At 41.0% G+C, this 16,620-nt stretch overlaps 1 protein-coding gene across 1 annotated transcript in view; it reads left to right on the forward strand.

Annotated features, from left to right (window-relative positions):
* Nucleotides 1-3,656, forward strand: part of LOC106578366 (uncharacterized) — an 84,270-nt gene extending 80,614 nt beyond the window's left edge. The window contains exons 3-4 of the mRNA XM_082965587.1: nt 1,394-1,523; nt 2,093-3,656. Of these exons, the coding sequence (XP_082821713.1) occupies nt 1,394-1,523; nt 2,093-2,301 (339 nt within the window). The 3' untranslated portion in view covers nt 2,302-3,656. The remainder of the gene's footprint in view (nt 1-1,393; nt 1,524-2,092) is intronic.
* Nucleotides 3,657-16,620: the final 12,964 nt, after the last annotated feature.

Below are 16,620 nucleotides of genomic sequence, written 5' to 3' on the forward strand. Positions count from 1 at the left end.
AAGAATGGTCAGACAGGCCACTTCCTGTAAAGGAATCTCTCAGGTTTTGACCTGCCATTTGAGTTCTGTTATACTCACAGACACCATTCAAACAGTTTTAGAAAATGTAGGGTGTTTTCTATCCATATGTAATAAGTATATGCTTATTCTAGTTACTGGGTAGGAGTGGTAACCAGATTAAATCGGGTATGTTTTTTATCCAGCCGTGTCAATACTGCCCCCTATCCTAAACAGGCTAAGTGGCCAGAAGTGGTTCCTGTCGGAATTGTCACAGCACAGGCCATCGAGGACATCCTATACAGCCTGTTCACAAGGTGGGGCCTACCCCTCACCACGGACAATGGGCCCCAGCTAACCTCTGTTGCGTTATCCTCCTATCTCAGCAACAAGGGAATCAAACTCATCCGCCTACTACAACCCACACGCTACCCAAATGCTGAAGAATGGTATCAGAGCGCACCTGGTCCAGGGGTGCACATTCCAAACTACTTTGAACCAAACGCAAATGCACTACAGAGCAAGCAAACACCCAACAACACAGGTCTACCCGGCATCTGTCATGCTAGGTCGTGAGATGGAACTGCCACTGGACAGACTCAGAACACAGAGAGTAGCAGAACCGGCGACTAGGCGCACCCAAGAAAAGCAGGCAGGCACCAAAGAGCAATGAAACAGCGTTTCGACAAGGCCCATAGGATGAAGAAGCCGATCATCCAAGTGTCAGACTGGTCCGAGCCCGACGGCCTCAGCGGTTAAACAAAATGGCCTCATTCTGGTCGGACCCCTTGCAGGTCAGTCGACAACTGGTGTCTGCCACCTTCCTACTGAGCAATGGATCACGCTGGCACGCCAGCTGCCTCAGAAAAGTCGCTGCCCCTCAAGAAATACAAATGCCCACAAAACTGACATACAGGCCAGAGACGCCACCTGATGGACCTCCTCCACTACTACCACCCAAGCCCCAGCCTCTGTGGGCTTCCAAAGGACATTTTTATATATGGTACTAGTCCCTGGTTTTGGAAAGGGTGGGAAATGCTATGTACGGTACGACGTGCTGTTTGTCGTACTGTACGTTGTTATGGTTTACGACAGTGTACTGCTCTACGGATGAATGGGTTGTCAGAATGAGTGGCACATGTCATTAAACGATTGAGTGATGTACAATGTGAAACTGTGCAGATGTGCGTTCTTGACATCTAAGCTAGATATAACACTACTGTCAACCCATTCCAAACCGGGGTCAGGTACATTAGGGCACACCATAGCAAAATGTTTTGCAATGGAATACAAAAGTGAGCATGTCTTATTGGTCAAATTCAGATCGTACCACCTCATTTCGCTCCATTTTGTTTTGTTTCATGCCTACTGAACATAGCCCTGCTTGGTTTCTCAGGTGGTTGAGGACGGCTACGAGTTCTTTGCGAAGAGGCTGGTGACGCTGTTCTTGGCCCCAAACTACTGTGGCAAGTTTGACAACGCCGGAGCCATGATGAACATGGACGAGACCCTCGTGCTCCTTTCAGGTAAAGGGATATTACTGAAATTACTGAGATAATTAATTTGAACAATATCTCAATGTGATTTAGTAATGTGTTTTTGTTGTTGTCTGTGTCCATTGTCTGTATTGGCTGTAATGGTAGTTGTCTGTATTAGCTGGTGTGAACAAATTTCCAGTTTGGGGATCCATAAAGTACTTTCTTATCTTAAGTGTTAGTATACACTCCCCTACATATGTACTTGGACAGTGATTCAACATTTTTACATTTAGCTCTATACTCCAGCATTTTGGATTTGAGAGCAAATGTTACATGTGAGGTGACAGTACAGAATGTCCCCTTTTATTTCAGGGTATTTTCAAACGTATCTGAGAAATGAAATGAAAATAGAAATGAAAGCACTTTATACTGTACCTCGTCCCCACATTTGAAGATGTCATAAACGCCAGTAAATACATAGCCAAATATTTTGTTTTTGCATCACTGTGCAGTTACATACTGTACGCAGGGGAGTGTATGTTGTATTATAGTTGGCATTTATTATAGTTATTTTTTCGAACGCAAGTGTCTTGTTTGTTCTTCTCAATCCTCCCCAGATCCTCAAGCCTGCAGACAAGAAGCTGTTCTACGGGGGCAGAGGAGGCATAGGTTCCGGATGGCCCGTCACTCCCCCCAGGAAAGCCCAAAAATTACCGCCCCTCTCTCAGCCTCCACCTGCGCCCAATCCTGCCTGCCCTCTCTACCTCTCTTTCCTCTCTTTCACCAAACAGCCAGACATTCCCCCCCAGGAAAGCCAAAAATATGACCGCCCACTCGCCCCTCCCTCAGCCTCCACCTGCGCCCCACCCTGCCTGCCCTCTCTACCTCTCTTTCACCAAACAGCCAGACATTGCCCCCAGGAAAGCCAAAAAATGACCGCCCCTCTCAGCCTCCACCTGCGCCCAACCCTGCCTGCCCTCTCTACCTCTCTTTCCTCTCTTTCACCAAACAGCCAGACATTCCCCCCCAGGAAAGCCAAAAAATGACCGCCCCTCCACCAGCGCCCCACCCAGCCTGCCCTCTCTACCTCTCTTTTCTCTCTTTCACCAAACAGCCAGACATTCCCCCCAGGAAAGCCAAAAAATGACCGCCCCCTCGCCCCTCCCTCAACCTCCACCTGCGCCCCACCCTGCCTGCCCTCTCTACCACCAAACAGCCAGACATTCCCCCCAGGAAAGCCAAAAAATGACCGCACCTCTCTCAGCCTCCACCTGCGCCCCACCCTGCCTGCCCTCTCTACCTCTCTTTCCTCTCTTTCACCAAACAGCCAGACATTCCCCCCAGGAAAGCCAAAAAATTACCGCCCCCTCGCCCCTCCCTCAGCCTCCACCTGCGCCCCACCCTGTCTGCCCTCTCTACCTCTTTACCTCTCTTTCACCAAAACAGCCAGACATTCCCCCCCAGGAAAGCCAAAACATGACCGCCCCTCTCTCAGCCTCCACCTGCGCCCCACCCTGCCTGCCCTCTCTACCTCTCTTTCCTCTCTTTTAACAAACAGCCAGACATAAAACAAGTACCCATGGCTTTTAATTTTTTTATTGTAATTCTTAAGAAAAACATTTAATGCTATGAATTTTCTAAGAGTGGGTGTGTTTCCGTCTGCGTGTGAGCATTACAAAGTGTGTGTACATTATGTGCGAAAATGTGCGAGATTTGTACAATCCCCTTCTCTACCCACTTTGCCCCATTGAAAGGATGAAACCAGTGTCAGCCTCTATGTTAAAATCTGCGTTCGGGAGACAGTGGCCACAGCTGACCTGATGAATTTAGCAGCAAACTCCTGCAAACAGATTGTGTGTGTGTGTGTTTGTGCAAGGGGGATTGCTTTGTTTTTCCCTGTGCTGTAAAATGTCAAACAAATATGTGTGTGTGCCGTGTGACTTCTCCCGCTTCATGTAAGATGTTTGAATATCCTCGAGCAGTAGAGGTTAAGTGTGTCGATTGTCTCAAAGGAAAGCAAGCATCCCCTCCACTCGCACGCACATGCACACACATACAATTACCCTTTTCATAGATCAGATGCATAAGAGCCAGAGCTGTAAAAAAACACACAATTTAGGTTTGTACAGATTTGATAACTTGAAAAAGATTTGTCTTCATCAAGTTGACCAATAAAGTGAGAATCTGAATTACATATTTCTTTCATTGATTTTCTTTTATCTTTGCTAACCAACCCCATCTTGTCAATGCAGTTTATTGTCTGATAGAAAATAATACCCCTATTACCCTCATCAATCTGGAATAAAATGATCTAGTTTCAGCTCCTTCTGCAAAGTGTTCCAAGATTATGGGGCAGCAAAACTAACATTACTCGTACCAGACTTCATTGTTGTGTTAGGAATACTATATAAAATACAGTTTTGAGATCTCAGATGGTAATATCCATGACTCGGTAGGATGAATAAAGTGATTAAATATATTGGCAGGTACCCTAAGATGGCCTTATAGACAAACGTACCAGTGAGTCTGTTGCTTACAGTTAGGGCTGGCCTTCCAGCTAACTGATATAAGGTACATTGATATGTAAAAGATATTGTGTTTGTTACAAATCTAAGAGCAGCATGGTAGAGTGTGTGAAGGTAAGACGCTGGGGGATTAATGTACAGCATTTCACCATAATCCAATAAAACCAAAAAACTGGCTGCAAGAAGGTATTTTCTAGTTTGAAATTAAAAACAAGACTTGTTTCTAAAGACAAAGCCCAACTTAAATTTAAAGGTACCAATGCAGCCATTTTCATCTAAATATCAAATCATTTATGGGTAACAATTAAGTACCTTATCGTGATTGTTTTAAAATAGCTTCTTAGCAAAATAAAATTTCTCAAGCAATCATTTTGCTAGGAATGTCCAGGAGTGGTCTGAGAGAGGGGCCTAATTGGAGGAGCCTAATGGGAGGGATGTGAAACCTGAAAACTAGCTGTTATTGGCAGAGAGGAGGGAAAACTCTTTGTTATTGGACTATTAACTTATACACAGGTGGTCCAAAAACCCCACCCAGCCAAACAAGCTGAAATTTTATTTTCAAACAGCTTACACTAAAAGTGCATTATTATAATTTCACAGTATTATTCCAACCTCAGTGTGAAAATATAAGTATATTAAACACAGGACAATCACGTTTTTGACTGCACTGCCCCTTTAAGCTTTCTAGTGAGCTGTTGAATGTTGGGCTTTAAAGATAGAGCTTTATCAAGGTGAAATCTCAAGTACTTGTATGATGACGCCACCTCTATTGGCTTATTTTGCAAAGTGACTGAGGCAGATTTGCTTTCTTGATCTTGAAAATACCATTAGTTTAGTTATCTGCATTTAAGACCAATTTGAGCTGAAAGAGGTTATGTTGGACAGCAAACGCTTCCTGATTTTGGGAAATGCCTCATCTAGCGTGGGAGCAGTACCATAGATGGTGTCATCTGCATGTAGACGTACCTTTGCACCAGCAATGTTTTCAAAAGTTACTTATATAAATAGTGAACAATAACGGCCCAAGAATGAAACCCTGTGGCACTCCAGTATTTACAAAAAATCTTGTCAAATGTCATGCAATCAATCTGTACACATTGTCATTTAATCATTAAACCAACCAAAAGCTTTACTTGAAAGGCCTATGTTTGACAATCTCTACATCAATATATCATGCTCTACTGTGTCAAATGCTTTAGACACTTCAAATGAGAGACGCATGGTGCTGTGGGTTCACGTTTCATCTTGAAATACCTTCCAATAGGTTAGTCACATGTCTGCCAAACACTAAGTGTTGTCTAGCCGATGTCCATAGAGTGGTGTTCTGAGTTGCCAGACTGAAGTGGGTTGAGGTAGAATGTGCAGTTACGTGAGAGGTCATTGGACTTTGTATGGTAAACGTTGCTCATTGGTTAATGGTCATTGTCAATGAATGGCTTACGACAAAATCTCGAGAGTCATGCTATAACTCATAAATGAACAACGGAACACATTACTCGATGCTGTAGCATTTGACTGTTCGCTTGCTGTACTTCTGCAAGAACAAAATGTGCAAATGTAATTTTTTTAAGTAATTCAAATAAATATTGATCCTGTGTTGCTAGATCACTCTTTCACACTCTCCATTCTATATTTATAAAAAAATATGTTTCTCTTTTCGGTATTTCCCAGTCTCTGTTTTCATTCATACGTCTTGCTGTCATCAACACTCGTCCGTCAATACGCTCTGTCCATCAATATGCCTTCCCTTCATAACCCCAATAAGGTGAGGGGTAAAGGAAATATTAGAAGTTTTAGATCGAAAAATGCCACATTTGCCCATGTTCTGTGACCAACGGGATCTATCAACTCAAACGTTTCCCCTTTAGTTCATACAGTACTTTTCTATTCTTGGCCACATTAATTCCTGCAGTGTCATTCCCTAGCATGTGCCATACGCAATTACAGATAGTCATTCGAAGAAAGAAGTTAAAGAAAGTAGGCTATGAATGTGCACGTGTCCCTCTTAGGGAGGGCAGGGCTCAACTCCTTGGGTGTCTTGTTGGGTGTGCGTTACCATCCCCACCTCTCAACTATTACACCCAGTGACTAGCATTAGGTTCCCTCTGCTGGACCCATACCGAACTAAGGAGGTCTACGGTAGCACAGATTGCTAAACATGCAGTCTTTCTCTGGGTTATACAGTGTTGTTTCAACACTTCAGCAACATTGGTTCTACCTTTGCATCATCCTCTTCTGGATGATTTTGTGCATTGGTGTGACAGTGCATTTTTACTGAATGATACAAAAACAAAGCCTTGAATTGATTTCAGGCGTCAACCACGTACCCCTCAGAACACTACCATCAAGGGCCAGGTGGTGGTCACAGTAGACAACAACTTCAAGTATCTTGGCACAATGATTGATAATAAATTCAACTTCGAGTGTAACACTGACATGCTGTGTAAGAAAGGCCAACAACGCCTTTTTTTGTCTCAGGAAACTGGCAAAGTTCCAGGTAGAGAGGACCTTGATGACTCTCTTTTATATGTCATATGTAATCTGTCTTAACATTTTCTTTGATTTGCCAGTATGGCAACCAGTGGTGGAAAAAGTACTTAAATTGTCATACCTGAGTAAAAGTAACGATATGTTAATAGAAAATGCCTCAAGTAAAAGTGAAAGTCGCCCAGTAAAATACTACTTGAGTAAAAGTCTAAAAGTATTTGGTTTTAAATATACTTAAGTATCAACAGTAAATGGAATTGCTCAAATGAACTTAAGTAGAAAAAGTAAAAGTATAAACCATTTCAAATTCCTTATAGAGCATCCTGACTGGTTGCATCACTGCCTGGTACGGCAATTGCTCGGCCTCTGACCACAAGGCACTACAGAGGGTAGTGCGTACGGCCCAGTACATCACTGGGGCTAAGCTGCCTGCCATCCAGGACCTCTACACCAGGCGGTGTCAGAGGAAGGCCCTAAAAATTGTCAAAGACCTGTTCTCTCTACTACCGCATGGCAAGCGGTACCAGAGTGCCAAGTCTAGGACAAAAAGGCTTCTCAACAGTTTTTACCCCCAAGCCATAAGACTCCTGAACAGGTAACCAAATGGCTACCCGGACTATTTGTATTGTGTGCCCCCCCAACCCCTCTTTTACGCTGCTGCTACTCGCTGTTTATCATATATGCATAGTCCTTTAACTATACATTCATGTACATACTACCTCAATTGGGCCGATCAACCAGTACTCCCGCACATAGGCTAACCGGGCTATCTTCATTGTGTCACGCCACCCACCACCCGCCAACCCCTCTTTTACACTACTGTTACTCTCTGTTCATCATATATGCATAGTCACTTTAACCATATCTACATGTACATACTACCTCAATCAGCCCGACTAACCGGTGTCTGTATGTAGCCTCGCTACTGTATATAGCCTCACTACTGTTATTTTTTACTGTCTTTTTACTTCTTTACTTACCTATTGTTCACCTAATATTTTTTTCACTATTGGTTAGAGCCTGTAAGTAAGCATTTTACTATAAGTGCACGTGACAAATAAACTTTGATTTGATTTGATCGCAGTGCTAGAGGTGTCATTTATGAGGGCGGCGCACAATTGGCATTGGAAAACTACCCTGGTCTTTGTGGTTGAATCTGTGTTTGAAATTGAGATGTGAGGTACAGAGATGAGGTAGTCTTATCAAAAATCATGTTAAACACTATTATATGCAATTTATGTGATTTCTTAATTAAGCTCATTTTTAATCCTGAACCTATTTAGGCTTGCCATAACAAAGAGGTTGAATATATTTTTATTTAACTAGGCAAGTCAGTTATTAAGAACAAATTCTTATTTACAATGAAGGCCTACCCTGGCCAAACCCTAACCCAGACAACGCTGGGCCAATTGTGTGCCACCCTTTGGGACTCCCAATCTCGGCCAGTTGTGATACAGCCTGGAATCAAACCAGGATCTGCAGTGACGCCTGTAGCACTGAGATGCAGTGCCTTAGACCGCTTCGCCACTCGGGAGCCCTTACTGACTCAAGACATTTCAGCTTTTCATTTTTTATTAACTTGTACAAAAGAATAATACAAAAAATATGATTCCACTTTGACATTAAAGGGAATTGTGTGTTGGCCAGTGACAACAAATTTCAATTGAATTACTTTTAAATTCAGGCAACAACACAACAAAATGTCAAAAATATTTTCTAAAGGCACTAACTGGTTTGTATGTGTGTGGCTTTAGCTGAGATTGCTCTTTACAGAGTCAAGTATACTGAACAAAAATATAAACACAACATGTAAAGTGCTAGTCCCATGTTTCATGAGTTGAAATAAAAGATCACAAATGTTTCATACACAAAAAGCTTATTTCTCTCAAATGTTGTGCACACATTTGTGACTCACCACCTGGATTCAGTCTTATGTAGCAACATTTTAAGTTCCGTTTTTTCACATTCGATAAAAGTAGAGACTCAGAGCTACAAAATGGTATATCATTCACTGCATTTGAGGAAACAATGGGATAGTAATTCTGCTTTGAAAGTTGATCAACTTGTAAACTCACTTTGAGAAAACCGTCTTTCAATGTTTTGGTACTACTAGTGGAGAGCCCTTCTTTGTCTACACCCATTCAGCATTGTTCACACTCTCTTAAGGACATTCAGAGACTTGTCCCAAAGGATTTCTTTCGATTTCTAGAAAGTGTTTTACTAAATTATTTCAGTCAATGGTGAGCTCACCTGTGATGTAATTCATTATAAATAATAATTGCTATTAGCTAATTAATATTGTAGTTTCTGTCAGCCGAGAGTTATCTAAATTTGACTGCTTATATTATGTCAATCTTTCCTTAGTTAGCACTAGGACAAATGTAGCCTACATTTTCTGGTTTGGATGATTGTGTTATGCTGTAGCTACTTCTGTGAATGTCTGAACACTGCATCCAAAAACAAAGGTTGTCTCATTCAGGACATAACTTTGTAAGGACAGTGTTTGTGCAAAATGTTTCTGTGAAAAAACTGTGTTACCAGCTCAAGCACTGACTGTTGTGTCAATTGAAACTGGACATTCTAAATAAGGGTTCTAATCACACCGGTTTGAGTGTACGCTGCAGGGACCACTGTAGAATGATCACACCCGTTTGTTGATGTGTGTGAAAAGGTAAAAATCTATTTCCAGGCTCCAGCATTTCGCCCCATCCTAAATTGGTTTAAACATGACTGCCACCTTGCTGAGTTGAGATAAATATTGTGTCTCCTATTGCCCTGGAAGAGGTGGTCTTCACTGATATATCCCAAATTACACTTTGGTCTAATTATTGCTCACACAATTTATATTTTGCACAAAATTTGAAAACAACGTTACTGTGAATCCAAAATGTTATGCTCATACTCCAATATACCACAATAATGCCTTGCGATCTGGAGGGTGGCCTTTTGCATTCCCCCAATGGTCCAAATGTGGAATCCGTATCCTTACTGATATCATGGATATCAGTTTGAGAACATTCCAAGATTTGAAAGAAACATACAGGTAAGGCTTTATTTGACACCCATAATACGTCACAATAGACCTTCAATGCTGCAGAAATGTTTTGGTACCCTTATCCAGATACAGTTGAAGTCGGAAGTTTGGAAACACTTAGGTTGGAGTCATTAAAACTCGTTTATCAACCACTCCACAAATTTCTTGTTATTAACAAACTATAGTTTTGGCAAGTCGGTTAGGACATCTACTTTGGGCATGACACAATTGGTTACAGACAGATTATTTCACTTAATCACAATCTCAGTGGGTCAGAAGTTTACATACACTTACTGTGCCTTTAAACAGCTTGGAAAATTCCAGAAAATTATGTCATGGCTTTAGAAGCTTCTGATAGGCTAATTGACATCATTTGAGTCAATTGGAGGTGTACCTGTGGATGTATTTCAAGGCCTACCATCAAATTCAGTGCGTCTTTGCTTGACATCATGGGAAAATCAAAATAAATCAGCCAAGACCCCAGAAAAACAATTGTAGACCTCCACAAGTCTGGTTCATCCTTGGGAGCAATTTCCAAACGCCTTGAAGGTACCACGTTCATCTGTACAAACAATAGTACGCAAGTATAAACACCATGGGACCACGCAGCCGTCATACCGCTCAGGAAGGAGACGCGTTCTGTCTCCTAGAGAGGAATGTACTTTGGTGCAAAAAGTGCAAATCAATCCCAGAACAACAGCAAAGGACCTTGTGAAGATGCTGGAGGAAACAGGTACAAAAGTATCTATATCCACAGTAAAACGAGTCCTATATCGACATAACCTGAAAGGCCGCTCAGCAAGGAAGAAGCCACTGCTCCAAAACCGCCATAAAAAAGCCAGACTACAGTTTGCAACTGCACATGGGGACAAAGATCATACTTTTTGGAGAAGTGTCCTCTGGTCTGATGAAACAAAAAAATAACTGTTTAGCCATGATGACCATTGTTATGTTTGGAGGAAAAAGGGGGAGGATTGCAAGTCGAAGAACACCATCCCAAACGCAAAGCACGGGGATGGCAGCATCATGTTGTGGGGGTGCTTTGCTGCAGGAGGGACTGGTGCACTTCACAAAGTAGATTGCATCATGAAATGTATGTGGATATATTGAAGCAACATCTCAAGACATCAGTCAAGAAGTTAAAGCTTGGTCGCAAATGGGTCTTCCAAATTGACAATGACCCCAAGCATACTTCCAAAGTTGTGGCAAAATGGCTTAAGGACAACAAATTCAAGGTATTGGAGTGGCCTTCACAAAGCCCTGACCTCAACCCTATAGAAAATGTGTGGGCAGAACTGAAAAAGCGTGTGAAAGGAAAGAGGCCTACAAACCTGACTCAGTTAACTTCTCTAGGGTCTGTGGGACGCTACCGTCCCACCTGGCCAACATCCAGTGAAATTGCAGAGCGCCAAATTCAAAAACAGAAATACTCATTATAACAATTGATGAAACATGGATTTACATGGGTTTAAATATAAACTTCTTGTTAATCCAACCACAGTGTCAGATTACAAAAATAATTTACGGCGAAAGCAAACCATGCGATTATCTGAGAATAGCGCCCAGCAGACAAATCATTACAAACAGTAACCAGCCAAGTAGACGAGTAACAAAAGTCAGAAATAGCGATAAAATGAATCACTTACCTTTGATGATCTTCATATGGTTACACTCACAAAACTCCCAGTTACCCAATAAATGTTTGTTTGTTCGATCAAGTCCCTCTTTATATCCAAAAACCTCTGTTTTGTTGGTGTGTTTTGTTCAGTATTCCATTGGAACAAAGCGTGGTTACAAAAGACAAACAAGAAATCTAAAAAGTACCATAAAGGTTCATAGAAACATGTCAAATTATGTTTATAATCAATCCTCAAGTTGTTTTTGTCATAAATAATCAATAATATTTCAACCGGACAAAAGCTTCGTCAATAGAAAAGGAGAAACAAGAAAGGCGCGCTCCCGGTCGTGCGCTGGCTTCATGTCTGGAAATTTCCACTGTCCTCTCATTGAATGTGCTGTATCTCCATCATTTTTCAGATTAAAAGCCTAAAACAATGCCTATAGACTGGCCACATGTAGAAAAAGGCATAGAGATCGTTAACTGCGTCATAAGTTGTTGTATGGTGGATAGGCTTTCAATGGAAAAACAGGCATTTCAAAATAAAGGCACTTCTTGGATGGATTTTCCTCAGGTTTTTGCCTGCCATATCAGTTCTGTTATACTCACAGACATTTTGTTAACAGTTTTGGAAACGTTAGAGTGTTTTCTATCCAAATCTACCAATGATATGCATATCCTAGCTTCTGGACCTGAGTAGCAGGCAGTTTACTTTGGACACGTTTTTCATCCAAAATTCCGAATGCTGCCCCCTACTCTAGTGAGGTTAAACCAGCTCTGTCAGGAGGAATGGGCCAAAATTCACCCAACTTATTGTGGGAAGCTTGTGGAAGGCTACCCGAAATGTTTGACCCAAGTTCAACAATTTAAAGGCAATGCTACCAAGTACTAATTGAGGGTATGTAAACTTCTGACCCACTGGGAATGTGATGAAAGAAATAAAAGATGAAATAAATAATTCTCTCTACTATTATTCTGACATTTCACATTCTTAAAATAAAGTAGTGATCCTAACTGACCTAAAACAGGGGATTTTTACTTGGATTAAATGTCAGGAATTGTAAAACTGAGTTGAAATGTATTTGGCTAAGGTGTATGTAAACCTCCGACTTCAACTGTATGTGCCTCGACACAATCCTGTCTCAGAGCCCTACGGACAATTCCTTCAACCTCATGGCTTGGTTTTTTCTCTTATGTACACTGTCAATTGTGGGACCTTGTAAAGACAGGTGTGCCTTTCCAAATCATGTCCAATCAAATGAAATATACCACAGGTGGACTCCAGTCAAGTTGTAGAACATTCTAAAGGAAGATCAATGGAAACAGGATGCACCTGAGCTCAATTTTGAGTCTCATAGCAAAAGGTATGAATACTTATGTAAATAAGGTATTTCTATTGGGTATTTTTATAAATTAAAAAAAAATCTAAAAACCTGTTTTCGCTTTGTCATGATGGGGTATTGTGTGTTGATTGATGAGGAAAAAAGTATTTAATCAATTTTAGAATAAGGCTGTAATGTAACAAAATGTGGAAAAGGAAAAGAGTCTGAATACTGTGTATATATATACACACATACATAACCAAAAGTATGTGGACACCTGCACGTCGAACATCTCATTCCAAAATCAAGGGTATTAATAGGAAGTTGGTCACCTTTTTGCTGCTTCTCCAGGATAGGGTCTATTTTACTCCATTTCCGCCTGACTGACGTGCCCAAAGTAAATTGCCTGTTGCATATACTTGATACCATTGGAAAGAAAACACTCTGAAGTTTGTAGAAATGTTAAAATAATGTAGGAGACTATAACACAATTGATATGGTAGCAGAAAATCCTAAGAAAAACCAAACAGAATTTTGTTTTTCTTTTGAGAGTATGCTCTTCCAATGGAACGTATAGGTAAAAAATGAAATCTAGCTCCCAGAATGCAATTCCTATGGCTTCCACTTGATTTCAGTAGTCTTTGTTCAAGGTTTCAGACTTGTTTCTTCCCAAACGAGGAAGAATAATGAGTTTTGATACAGGAACACAGACTTGGAAATCACTGTATGCGCACGCCATGAAGAGGACACGCACCTGCTAATATCGTTTTCCTATTGAACATACTTCTTTCTGTATTAAATATTATAGTTTAATTACATTTTAGGGTATGTGAGGGTTAAATAGAAACATATTTTGACATGTTTTAACAAAGTTTAGTGTAGCTTTTTGGATTCCTTTCTCTGCAGGTTGAATGAGGGGATTACTCAAATCGATGGCACCAACTAAACTGACATTTTGGGATATAAAGAAGGATTTTATCTAACAAAACGACACTACATGTTGTAGCTGGGACCCTTTGGATGACAAGATTACATGCTTTCGCTGTAAAGCCTACTGTAAATCGAACAGTGCAGTTAGATTAACAAGAATTTAAGCTTTTAACCGATATAAGACACTTGTATGTACATAAATGTTTAATATCCATAATTTTTATGATTATTTCTTTGAATTGCGAGCCCTCCAGTTTCACCGGAAGTTGTCCTGCTAGCGGGACGCCTAGCCTTAATTAAGAAGAGCCTCCATTCTTCTGGAAAAGCTTTTCACTAGATATTGGAACATTGAACGGAAGTCCCCGCAGCAGCCACAAGAGCATTAATGATGTTTGGTAATTAGGCCTGGCTCGCAGTTGACGTTCCAATTCATCCCAAAGGTGTTCGATAGGGTTGAGGTGGGTGTCATCCCTCAACAGTACAGTACAGTAGCATGGATGTATCCAAATAAATATCACTAGAAAAGAGCTTAAATGCAAATGCAGCAACTTTGATGTCATTCTCTTTGCAGTTGACACGACTGTGACTAGTTGACTAGCTAGCAAGCAAGGGATAAGAACATTGCCAGCCTGCATAGCAATCAAACAAATAGAATGAACAACAAGTCCGCTTCTCTAGCAACCTAACCAATAGAACAAACAACCAGGTATAGTAGAAGGATAAAAATAGTATGAATTTAAATCGGAGAAAACAGGTCAGTTTTACCAGTAAATGTGTGCTTGTTTTCTTTGGCAATCGTGGTATTGCGGGATAAACGCCTCCGCTTTGTACATGATCTGGAACTAATAAACTTGAGCAGTACCGATTATTTCCAGATAAATGTACAAAGCATCAGTGTTTATGTCTTACATTTACATACATACTGTACATGTATCTGTCCATCTGCCCTTTGCTGTGCTCGGTCCTCTCCTTTCTGCCTCCGTCTCCGTCTGGTGCAAACTGCAGCCACCTTATGACGAACTTTTCCGTCTCGCCATCTGTAGCCTTGGATGTGAAAGTGTTTCTCCTGACAGCACCTTTGAATAGCAGAAAAATAAGAAGTAGTTACAATTAGTCAGATTTTCACAGCACATGAAAATCAATGTTTTTTCAATACCGAGTCAAACAGATCAAGAGATATAAATATGTGCCTATTGTAGTGCCACCGTGTGGTCAATCTGAATGTGCTTGCATATGTTGAGTATGTACTAAAGTTAGTTTACAATAAATATGTGTCTGATGTATATGCATTTATGTGCCAGCCCACGCCAACATGCATGTTTATTGGTCAGTTGTTTGACATACTAGTCTGGAAAATATTGCGTTGAAAGACCTTGGTCAATAAATGCAATATCAAGTTTCATCCAGATCTATTTTCTGTGATCCATTGTCAGGCTGTGTCATAATAGTATTGTAATTTCTAATTACAGTGTAAAAATATTGTGTAAAGTATTCACCCCATTGGCATTTTTCCTATTTTATTGCCTTACAACCTGGAATTAAAATAGATGTTTTGGGGGTTTGCATCATTTGATTTACACAACATGCCGACCACTTTGAAGATTCACAATAAAAAAAATATTTTGTAAAACAAGACAAAAAGACAGAACTTGAGCGTGCAAAACTAATCACCCCCCAAAAGTCAATACTTTGTAGAGCCACCTTTTGCAGCAATTACAGCTGCAAGTCTCTTGGGGTATGCATCTATAACCTTTGCACATCTAGCCGCTGAGATTTTTGCCCATTCTTCAAGGCAAAACTGCTCCAGCTCCTTCAAGTTGGATGGGTTCCGCTGGTGTACAGCAATCTTTAAGTCATACCACAGATTCTCAATTGGATTGAGGTCTGGGCTTTGACTAGGCCATTCCAAGACATTTCAATGTTTCCCCTAAACCACTCGAGTGTTGCTTTAGCAGTATGCTTAGCATCAAGGTCCTGCTGGAAGGTGATCCTCCGTCCCAGTCTCAAATCTCTGGAAGACTGAAACAGGTTTCCTCAAGAATTTTCCTGTATTTAGCCCCATCCTTCAATTCTGACCAGTTTCCCAGTCCCTGCCGATGAAAAACAACCCCACAACATGATGCTGCCACCACCATGCTTCACTGTGGGGATGGTGTTCTCGGAGTGATGAGAGGTGTTGGGTTTGCGCCAGACATTGTGTTTTCCTTGATGCCCAAAAAGCTACATTTTAGTCTCATCTGACCAGAGTACATTCTTCCATATGTTTGGGGAGTCTCCCACATGCCTTTTGGTGAACACCAAACGCGTTTGCTTATTTCTTTTTTTAAGCAATGGCTTTTTTCTGGCCACTCTTCCGTAAAGCCCAGCTCTGTGGAGTGTATGGCTTAAAGTGGTCCTATGGACATATACTCCAATCTCCGAGGTGGAGCGTTGCAGATCCTTCAGGGTTATCTTTGGCCTCTTTGATTAATGCCCTCCTTGCCTGGTCTGTGAGTTTTGGTGGGCGGCCCTCTCTTGGCAGGTTTGTTGTGCTGTCATATTCTTTCCATTTTTTAATAGTGGATTTAATGGTGGTCAGTGGGATGTTCAAAGTTTCTGATATTTTTTTATAACTCAACCCTGATCTGTACTTCTCCACAACTTCGTCCCTGACCTGTTTGGAGAGCTCCTTGGTTTTCATGGTGCCGCTTGCTTAAAGGTGTTGCAGACTTTGGGGCTTTTCAGAACAGGTGTATATATACACTGAGATCATGTGACAGATCATGTGACACTTTGATTGCACACAGTGGACTTTATTTAACTAATTATGTGACTTCATATGCACACACACTTTTCCGGTTTAATTATTTCTTTCTTTTTTGAAACAAGTACATTTTTTCCACTTCACCAATTTGGACTATTTTGTGCATGTCCATTACATGAAATCCAAATAAAAATCCATTTAAATTACAGGTTCTAATGCAACAAAATAAGAAAAACTCCAAGGGGAATGAATACTTTTGCAAGGCACTGTAGAAGCGGTTTTATTTGGTGCTGCCATAGAGTTACATAAGAAGTGCCCATCCAAGAAGGCACAAGGTCATTGGCCACAGATAAAATGACGTCAAATCACATTATATGTACAGTAACTTTGATTGGACAGATCATATTAACATAATTCTTTCAAAATCATAGCTAGCAGTCATCATCATGAATCAATTTGACAATCTACTGGCAAATCATTTTTAAT

The sequence above is a fragment of the Salmo salar genome, chromosome 19 (assembly GCF_965601325.2).
Source record: "Salmo salar chromosome 19, fSalSal1, whole genome shotgun sequence".
In the NCBI taxonomy this organism is placed as follows: Eukaryota; Metazoa; Chordata; class Actinopteri; order Salmoniformes; family Salmonidae; genus Salmo; species Salmo salar.